This window comes from Acanthochromis polyacanthus, chromosome 22, assembly GCF_021347895.1.
Source record: "Acanthochromis polyacanthus isolate Apoly-LR-REF ecotype Palm Island chromosome 22, KAUST_Apoly_ChrSc, whole genome shotgun sequence".
Classification (NCBI taxonomy): Eukaryota; Metazoa; Chordata; class Actinopteri; family Pomacentridae; genus Acanthochromis; species Acanthochromis polyacanthus.
Genome location: NC_067134.1, coordinates 26757766 through 26767902, shown reverse-complemented (window position 1 = coordinate 26767902; position 10137 = coordinate 26757766). Strand labels below are relative to the sequence as shown.

Genomic DNA, 10137 nt, shown 5'->3' with positions numbered 1-10137 from the left:
TGAACTGACTGGGGGTTATTTTCTCATGCCACCAAGCCTCAGCCTCAGAAGCTACACTGGGCTCCCTCATTTTGCGTCGTAATCACAGACACACATCAGATGAGCTTCGAAGTGACGAGGAAAGAAAGTGCAAAGGCTACCGAAGAAGAAAAGTTGTTCCTGTTTGTGCAGCGCGTGACAGTTCACCGTGCTTGGATGGAGAAATAAAACGGACAGAGCTGAAGTGATGCTTGTGAAGAGAAGTGACCAAAGAGAAAGCTAGAGAGGGAGCTGGTGTTTGTAAGTGCTGTGTCGCTGCTTACAGCTGAATCTCACGGGCTTTGGTACAGTCGTCATCCTCCCCCACTCATCAGTAGCAGGAGGCAGATAGCTGTGGTGACGGCCACAACTTCCAGCAGCCCTCTGCCTCACTGCGCCCTCTGCTGGACAGTAAGATACCACAGCTACAAACTGCTGCTGTGGTCTTAATCCTATTGTTGTAGATTAGATTAGAGGGTTTAGCTGTCTGTTGATAGTGCAGCTTGCTTTGGTGAACAATGAGCAACAAGAGGAACGGAAAGCCATATGAAGGGATTCTCTGGATGTTAGAACTCATTAGAAAATACCACAAAACATCGTGTCTGGGAAGCACAGAATTCTGGGAGCGCTGTACCGGCTTCAATTTTTAATGAAAGAGAAATTAGCCCGAGTCTTTTGTCTTCTGCTCTTCTCTTCTCTCCACCTTCAAGACTTGTACAAGCCAGCGGTCTCCCACCGGGACCTGAACAGCCGGAACATTCTCGTCAAGGCTGACGGCACGTGCGTTATCATCGATTTTGGCCTGTCAATGAAGCTGACAGGAAACAGGCCAGCGCGTCACGGGGAGGAGGAAAATGCTGCTATCAGTGAGGTGAGGAAGCAGAGCTGATATCAATCTCTGTGTGAGTTTGCAGGAAACAGTCAGAAGACGGCAGCAGAGAGCGAACATATCGTCAGTGGTTAACCCTTGTAGGAATTTGTTCGGTAACAGCACTTCCTGCTTTTAAAATAAATCCTACCTCATTCCCGCTTGTCGTTGCTGATCAGGGAGCTTATTACCAAAGCTGATTTAGATAAACACATCAACTCCTGTCACCTCTTGACGGCGCTGAGAGACATTCTGCCCATTAAATCCAACTGAAAGACTGACCATGTGGAGGAGCAAACGTTGTAATTTGAAAAGTTGTCCCTCCAATCCCCAGTGGCACATTAGGATCTCGTGTTTGCTGGGGCCTGTGTCAGTCCTCTAGACTGCATTTGTTCTCTGTGGTGACACTTAAAGTCAAAGTGTCTCAGCGTGGCCAAGGTGGCATCTGTTTTCTCCACGTCCTCTCTCATCTGTTCCTCCAAGCCGACACTGGATTCTGGTTGTGCTGAACTAAATTTGTTGACTTTCAGACAGAAACTCTTTGTTTTTCCTTCAGCACAGTCAGTAGGTTTTTTAGAGAGACCAAACTAAAGCTTTAATTCTAGCCTGATCTAGCATTTCTTTATTTTTTTTATGTGCGTTTGGGGTCATCGTCTTGTTGCAGCAGCTTCTAATTCATTGCAGACCAAACGAACAACTGTTTGCACAATTGATTTAGGGGTCTGTCGCTGCTTTGAAGTGCTTCCAAATGACTTTCCTGACTTGCTTAAGTCAGTAATTTGCTTTTTCATGTCTGTGCTGAGCTCCTTAGACTTTCCAATTGTCATGTTTGTGGCTGAATCTAATGAATGCATCGGGTAGGCCCTATTTAAATTAGCACAGAGTAGGCAGCAGCTTTATTCCACTGTGATCAATCACAAGTAGGAAAGAAGCTGTGCCACTAAGACACAACTCTACATCACCAAAACGGAACATATAACCCTTTGATACCCATTTTCCATTGGATTTAGGTCACTTTTGACCCATGTTGTTCAGTTGCTGTGTCATATAGTGTTAGCTGGGTGTTATGTAGCCCAGAACTAGGGCGCTAACTTGATGTTTTTGTTGAGGAAAATGTGAGGAAGTACAAATGCTTAGCTTGCTGGTACAATGATGCAATTTTAACTTTGGAACTGCATTATCGCATTATTCCTGACTGTGTATTTGTTCCCCTACTGTCTCACCTCATGCTTCATCACACACTATTCCTCCTCCTCCTCCTCCTTCCTCTGTTTGTTCCTCCTTCGTCTGCCAGGTGGGGACCATCCGCTACATGGCTCCAGAGGTGCTGGAGGGCGCGGTGAACCTGAGGGACTGTGAGTCAGCACTGAAGCAGGTGGATATGTACGCCCTTGGCCTCGTCTACTGGGAGACCTTCATGAGATGCACCGATCTTTTCCCTGGTGAGACACAGAATAGACAGAACTCAGGAGAAGAACTTCCTCTGTGTGAAATCTGTTTTGAGTCGTTATAAATGTTTGTAGCCGTGCTTCAGTTTCTGCTCAGAAAATGATGCAGTTGCATAAATTTCTCACATTATATTCACAACGAGCTTAATGAATATGTCTGCTACATCTAAGGCATCCTTCCCCTCCCTGTCCTTGCCTCCCTCCAGGAGAGTCTGTGCCAGAGTACCAGATGGCCTTTCAGGCGGAGGCAGGGAACCACCCGACGTTTGAGGACATGCAGGTCCTCGTATCCAGGGAGAAGCAACGGCCCAAATTCCCCGAAGCCTGGAAAGAGAACAGTTTGGTGTGTGTCAGGGTGGGAAGCAGAGCCAGGCTTACAATGCTGCGATAATATTATCATTTTAGAACAGAATCACAACACTATTGAGTGAGGATCCTCACAAACCTTTGGTGGAACTTTGTTCATCTAAAATGACGACTGCACAGGTTGTTTCTCACCTCAAATGTTTTAGGAAACACATTTCATTGAACTGATTTCACAAAAAAGAAGGTTTCTGAGTGGAGTCCAATCAGATGCAACCAATGTGTGTGCTACTGTAGGGGGCTGAATATTGTGTTGATTCCTGTTGTAGAGCAGCTGTCAATCATCTGATCTGTACGCCCATCAAGCATCCAATGTTGGGAAGCAGCACTATTTCTCACATGTAAAAACACCCGTGTGGACATTTTACCGTCATAGATAAGGCGATAAAGTGAAGAAAATGTCCCTGTTGCAAACTGTTTACATCGTTTCTGTTGTTAATTTTTACTAAATGATACTTTGTGTCTTTGTCAGGCGGTTCGCTCTCTGAAAGAGACGATGGAGGACTGCTGGGACCAGGACGCTGAGGCTCGTCTGACCGCTCAGTGTGCTGAAGAACGACTGGCAGAGCTGCTCCTCATATGGGACCGCTCTAAATCCGTCAGCCCGACACTCAACCCCATGTCCACAACACTGCACAATGAGAGGTAAACACACAACCGCCTCAGTCGTTGTAGAAACACCTTCAGATCATCTTGTTAACATTTTCTGCGCTGTCAATGTTTTCCACCAGAAATCGCATGACACCAAAGTCTGGCCCGTACGCAGACCATCCCTCCAGCTACATCGAAGAGCACGAGGGGGTAGCCAAGAACACCCAGGTGGACACCAGCAGCTCTGTGACTGGCAGGGCTGGGGTCGGGACAGGAGAGAGGAACAGGAATTCCATCAACCAGGAGCGGCAGCAGCAAGCCAACGCCCGTCTGCCCAGCCCAGAGGGCAGCAGCACCAGCATGGGCCTGAGAGGCAGCCCGTCAGCCTCCACGACAACCACCACCATCATCTCTGAGTCTGAGGGACCCACGGGGACGGCCACAGTCCCCGTCTGCTTACACCTGACCCAGGAGGACCTGGAAACCACCAAGCTGGACCCTAAAGAGGTGGACAAGAACCTGAAGGAGAGTTCAGATGAAAACCTGATGGAGCACTCACAGAAGCAGTTCTGCTCGCCGGACCCGCTAAGCCCCGGCAGTTCCAGCCTTCTGTACCCCCTCATCAAGATGGCCAGTGAAGCGTCGGGCTCATCGGACCCCGCTGCCACGATGCCTACCACCATCTTCCCCCTGCCCAAGCAGCAGAACCTGCCCAAGAGGCCGTCCAGTCTGCCCCTGCGTAACAAGCCAACCAAGAAGGAATCGTCATCGTCTTCGCTCAGGTTCAAGTTTGGACGCTCTGGGAAGTCCAACCTGCGGCAGGTGGAGGGAACAAAGATGAACATTGGTGCAGTAGCAGGCACAAACACAGCCGTAGAGGCTCACCGAGGCACAAGCACAAACAACATACCCGTTTTACGAGACACGCACGTCAACGGTAGCATTAACGGCGCTGTTAACGGTCACACCAGTGCTGGAATCTCGCCCATAGTTGCAGGTGGAGCGACGGGTTTTGGAGGATCCGGGTTAACTCAGAACGGTTCTGGAGCCCTGAGGTCGGACGACAGCCGGCTGAGCCTCGGGGTCATCACAGCCAGCCCCGACGAACACGAGCCGCTTTTGAGCCGCGAGCGAGAGCAGACCGATCAGAGGGACGCCTCCTCGAGCGTGGCCGCCCTCCGCTCGGCCCGACCAAACACTAACAACAACAACAGCAACACCGGCCACGGCCAGGGCGACGGCGAGAGCGGGGGAGAGAGCGATGCAGGAGAAGAGGAGGGAGGTGCAGAGGAAGGAAGCAGGGAAACTACAGCGCCTCCTGGAGAGAGCTCAGGGGCTGGGTCTGTTCCGACGGCCCCCCAGGGTGAAGCTCCAGTCACCATGAGAGGAGAAGCCCTCCTCAGGCAGCCCAGAGCCCGCCGGCCTGAGAGACCCAACTCCCTGGACCTGTCCTTCACAACGCAGGACCTGGCCTCACTAGGTGACTTTATTTAGCAACACATTACACAGGAGTCGCTTTCTAGGTTAATTTGTTGCACTTATCACAGATTAACTCTTTAAAATTTGAACTATATTTTCATGAGAAGCCTGCAAATCTTCAGTAGTTTTGTTATTCTGAACAAATCCCATGAGACCAAAACGGTACATTTGTTTTTCACTACTGCTCAGATGCAGATTAATCCAAACTTAGTGGATCCAGAGAGGATTTGTGGCAGCAGGAGAGAGTCAGAATACACTGGTGTGAGTTTTTGGAGAGTAGTTCAAAAGGACAAAGATGCATCACGCTTTGATCCACGTATATTTATTTTTAGATGCATTCAGTGTTTGCCTGACTCTATGTGTTGAATTTGTTGACAAGAAGAAGTAGCGCATCGCCACATTTATCCTTTGAAATGCCAGTACTCACGTTTTCAGAACTGGAACCTACAGACGTTTGGCTTTTTTTTATATCAGCACATTACTTAAAACAGTTTAGTGATTGTTAGAATAGTTGTGGATTATGTTCCGTCAAATGATGGATAAAAGTCTTACATATTAAATGCAGTTATGAAGAACTGTGTACATAAAAGTTGGTTTGGCCCTTTTGGTTAGAGGCAACAAATCCAAATATCTCTACATTTGCTGCTTTGATTTTGGATGTTTTTTAAAGAAAAACAAAGATTGAGACTCATGTTTATAGGACTGCAATGACTTCTTAATTAAACTAGCTGAGGGACAGAAAATTAATCTGCAGCTATTAGATTTGTATTTTTTTTTAAAAATAATGGCAGAATTCTCTGGTTTCAGCTTCTCATCTGTTTGCCTCGTCTGCCGTCTGGGTTTTGAATGATTGGTCACGTACAACAGAACATTAGTAGAAGTAATTGTGGGCTTTGGGAAATTGTGCTTTGAATTTCTGCCACTTCATTTACAACATTTATTGACCCAATGACGAATCAAAAATATTCAAAGGATTATGCTTCTGTAAAGTCTTCTTAGTAACGATAAGGAGAGCTTGTGTAAGGATTTTTTAAGGACATACAGCCTCGCATGGCCTCCTACAGGGCTTTCACACTCACTGGTGTAACAAGCAGCCTCATCGCTTTTCCGTCCTCTTTTGTAGGCGACAGTCTGGTGCAGCCCGATGGAGCCTTGGGGACGGGAGATAAGATCAAGAAGCGCGTCAAAACTCCGTATTCCCTCAAGAAGTGGCGACCGACCACGTGGGTCATCTCCACGGACACCCGGGGGCCGGAGGTCAACAACAACGGGTCCACCCAGGGTCAAGGTCACAGCCAGAACCGGCCCAAGTCCAGCTCGGCCATCTTCCTGCGGGGAGGCAGCTTGGCCAGCGAGCCCAGCGACACGCACGTGTGAACTCAGACCCCCCCGACAAAAAAACGGAAAAAACAAGAAGAGAGCACTTGGTTTGTATCTGTCGGGCTCTCTGCTCTGAATCAGCAAGAGGAAGCTATGGAGTGTGTCGCGGACAGTCGAGTCTGATCATGTACAGTAATTAGGTCTGTCTCGCTCCTGTGTGTCTTTCTGATGGCATTGCTTTAAATGGAATCCAGCTATGCAGCATTCTCATTTGCTTCTGTTTCCACTTTTTTATTAATCTCCCCTTCTGTCGGTTTGTTTCATCCTCATGAACATAGTGATGTTTCGAATGGAATTTTTTTTTCCCCCTATGTGCACTTTGAACCGACTAAAATCAGTGTTTTTAAGTCCTGTCTGTTGCGACCACTACAAAAGCTGGTCTCTAAACTTAAATAGGCGACGAAAAACAATCAACACTCGGAGCGTTCCGTCTCTCACGCTTTGCTGTATCGGGCAGCGTGAGAGAGGCTCTGTAAAAGAATTGACGGTCTTAAAGACAGAACAAACGACTTTTTTTTTATTTCCTTGATTTGTATGCAATACCAGTTCTTGTCTATTTCACTATGTATCCATTTTTGTATCATACTTTTTAATTGTGCAATAGGATGTAGCTTTTAGATGCTTTCAATGTTTTTATTGCTTTCGTTATTTTGTTTTTATCTCGTCATTATTTTGATGTATTTGTTAATCTCTGTTGCACTTACGAATAGCCACAATCGTTTTGTAAACAATCCACCGAACACTATCACTCCCCCGGCTCGAGAGGAGAAAACGGATGACAATCCTCCTTTATTTTCCTTCTTCTCTGGACTATCTTTAAAGGGGGACGCAAACACTAACAATCAATCCCAGCTGACTGGAAAAATGGGTTATCATGGAAGCTCTCTGCTTGCACAGTTACACCAGGAATGGCTCAACCTCTGGGGGTCTCTTAAACTCTACGACCGCCAGAATCAAACCTACGGAGGGATCTGTTACAGTGGCCGACTCTATTGCTGTACCACTATCACCTGACCTCACTGTGGACTGTTTGTGTTCGACTGTCTCCGTGTGCGACCGAAAGACCGGAAACACTACAAAGAAAAAAAAAGCCCAGATTCTGCTCTTTGAATACTGTTTGAAATCAGAAACGAGACTTTAAAACAAAAACCAAACCCCACTGAAGCACGCTGGATATTATTTCTGCTTCTCGTTGTCTCATCCCGTGATGTTTGTGTGACTGATTCGGTGTGTGTGCGTGAGTGTGCACGTGTTGTGTTCCTTCATGTCAGCAAACGTTAGAGTTGTGGGGGCCTAGCGCTGTACAGGCGTGCTGAAATGCCATTGTACTCATTCTGTATTTTCAGCGTTGCTTCAGGGCATATGAAAAGATCTCATTTATGTTTTTGTAATCTGTAATTTGTATGAAAAAAAACCCACATGTATGTGTATTGCATTAATATTTGCATCATTTTTATGGAATTCTGTTTTGCATTCAATGGACATGGCCTTTGATTCCATTGCTATGCGTCTGCTTGGTACAGTTTCTGTAAACATTTTCGAGTCAATATGGAAGAAAAAAACTCAATAAATGTATGAAATAATTGCTGAGTATATATATGCTAATAACACGTCTAATTTGGAGTCCAAGCATTATTCAGTTGTGAACAGAAGTTTACACACATTTGGAAAGACAATGACTCCTATAACACCTAATTTTGAATGATTGAAAACGTGTCTTTGTTATGAAAAACAACAAATATACATACAGCATTGCTAACATTTGGTTAAATGCTCAACTAGGTGGTTTTGGTGGCAACCCACAAGCTTCTGGTTGTATCTTTGACCACTCCTCTTGACAGAATTGGTGTCAAGAAATGGTTAACAGAAAATAATACTAACATTTTGGAGAGTCTAGACTTAAATCCCATCAGGAATCTGCAGAGGAACCGAAGACCGAAGTGGTGCCAAGGAAGCCTTCCAACTTCATGACCTGGAGGTCGTCATGAAGCGCTGAAATCCCAATGAAGACATGAAGACGTTAGCAGCTTTAATACCCGTTTTATGGCAGTGGTGGCCATTAATTGACATTAATTGCTGAGAAACAGTATAAGTAATTACAGACACAACATATTTCAAAGGGGAAAAAGCATGTTTCAAGTCAAACTTTGGCATGGAGACAAAAACTTAACGGTTGTTTGTGTAATTAGAAAATTGGAAACAAGTGTGCAAGTGTTCTTCGAAGACAGTAGTCCAAAAGGCTGTTTTATTTGTCAGGTTTCAGCGCAACCTGCATTTTCACGTGTTGGGCAACTACTAATTAAAATGGTAAAACAATTTTTATTCTCTCTATTAAAAAAAAGGACAAACTACACTTATCTTTCGGGCGGCCATATTTGTTTTAAGACACGTGAGACGATGGTGGCGTCGAACGGTAACGAAACGGTTCTGTCTCTCGGTTAAATTAGCTGAACTGTGTCGGAAACGGAGAGAAACAGTTTTTTTTTTTTTTTTACTTTACCTGTCGACAAACTCCCGTCGTCGTTTTCACAGAACAATGCGCTGAAGGAGACACAAGAGGGCGACATTCAGCTCCGTGAACTTGTTTACCTCAGCTCGCCTCCGCCGTCTGCTCCACGCGCCCTAGCAACTGCAGCATCAGCACGAGCAGCGCAGCGTTGGGGCGCTACGTCACGGCCCCGTAAAGCCAGCCAGGACAGTGACGGAAGTTCAACGTCTTGCCTTTAAAATAAAACACCTCACAGCATGATGAATTAATGCAGTTTAAATATTTTGTATATGTGTTGTTTTATTTTATTACACCAGTTCACTAAATGTGCCCAGATAGGATCTTTTTGAGTTAAATAGAGCTAATAATCATCATTTTATCCCTTATTTCCTGATTTTTTTTAACTACTTTTGTTGTAGAATACTACCTGATCCTAGAACTGTTAATGGTCACCGTCAGTAAAAGCTTTCAATTCAAAATATGTAATGTGTAAATACAGAACTGAAATATTATTGGTCTTACTGTCAGAGCTTTAAGATCAGACGCATATTACTTGAATCTGCATGTTATGACTATATCACTCATATATATCCTAATATATTAAATCTATTGTGTTTACATCATTCATATATATTATTATATCTATCATGTCTATATCATTCATATTATGTTTATATCAGTCAAATCTATCCTTATATCATATCTACTGTGTCTATATTATTCATATATATCCTAATATTATATTTGTTGTGTCTATATCATTCCTATATATCCTTATATCTATTCTGTCTATATCATTCATATATATCCATATATTATGTTTGTATCATTCATATTATGACTATATAATTTATTTATATCCTTATATCCATATCTTATGTTTATTAGTATAGCATGTTTATTCCACCTGTACAGTATATTTATAGCATCTGTACATTGTCACAATCCATTCACATATATCTCTTTAAGTTCGATACCTGTACTTACACATGTGTAATGACAATAAAGTTGAATCTAATCTAATATTGTCCTGTAGAGATGCACATTTCTAGTTAAGGTACCATTTGACTGATCAGCTCTCATGCGCCAACATTTTATTTTGACAAGACCAACCGGAACTAGCGCTGTTCATGTCCGCCGCCTTCACACTGGTCCTCTCCCGTCGTTTCAGCCGAGGCTAGCCCAGCATCACCGCCTTCTTCTTTCTATCCCTTCTCTGTTTTTTTGTCCCTCTGTTATTTTTTTCCGTCGTTTTTCCGACACTCCACTCCGGGCAAACAACAACATCCTGCTGTGTTTCCACCCTCCGCTCATCGTGGCTCTTTCCGACCGGATCAGGGGAGCCGTTGGAGGCTGGCGTGTCGCATCAGCCGGGACAGAAAAACATCCATCCACGACGACGACGACGACGAGGAGAAATCAGGGTGCGAATGCAGCAGCCAGCAACGCCCATTTGGACACATACTGTACCCGCGTTTTTGTGTTTTCCTCCTCGGTGTCTG

General features: G+C 44.9%; 1 protein-coding gene across 1 annotated transcript in view; it reads left to right on the top strand.

The window, feature by feature from the left end:
* Positions 1-7730, top strand: part of LOC110956471 (bone morphogenetic protein receptor type-2) — a 47451-nt gene extending 39721 nt beyond the window's left edge. Inside the window, exons 8-13 of the mRNA XM_022201980.2 lie at positions 729-889; positions 2181-2328; positions 2541-2677; positions 3170-3342; positions 3429-4768; positions 5891-7730. Coding sequence (XP_022057672.1) covers positions 729-889; positions 2181-2328; positions 2541-2677; positions 3170-3342; positions 3429-4768; positions 5891-6144 — 2213 coding nt within the window. The 3' untranslated portion in view covers positions 6145-7730. The remainder of the gene's footprint in view (positions 1-728; positions 890-2180; positions 2329-2540; positions 2678-3169; positions 3343-3428; positions 4769-5890) is intronic.
* The last annotated feature ends 2407 nt before the right edge of the window (positions 7731-10137 follow it).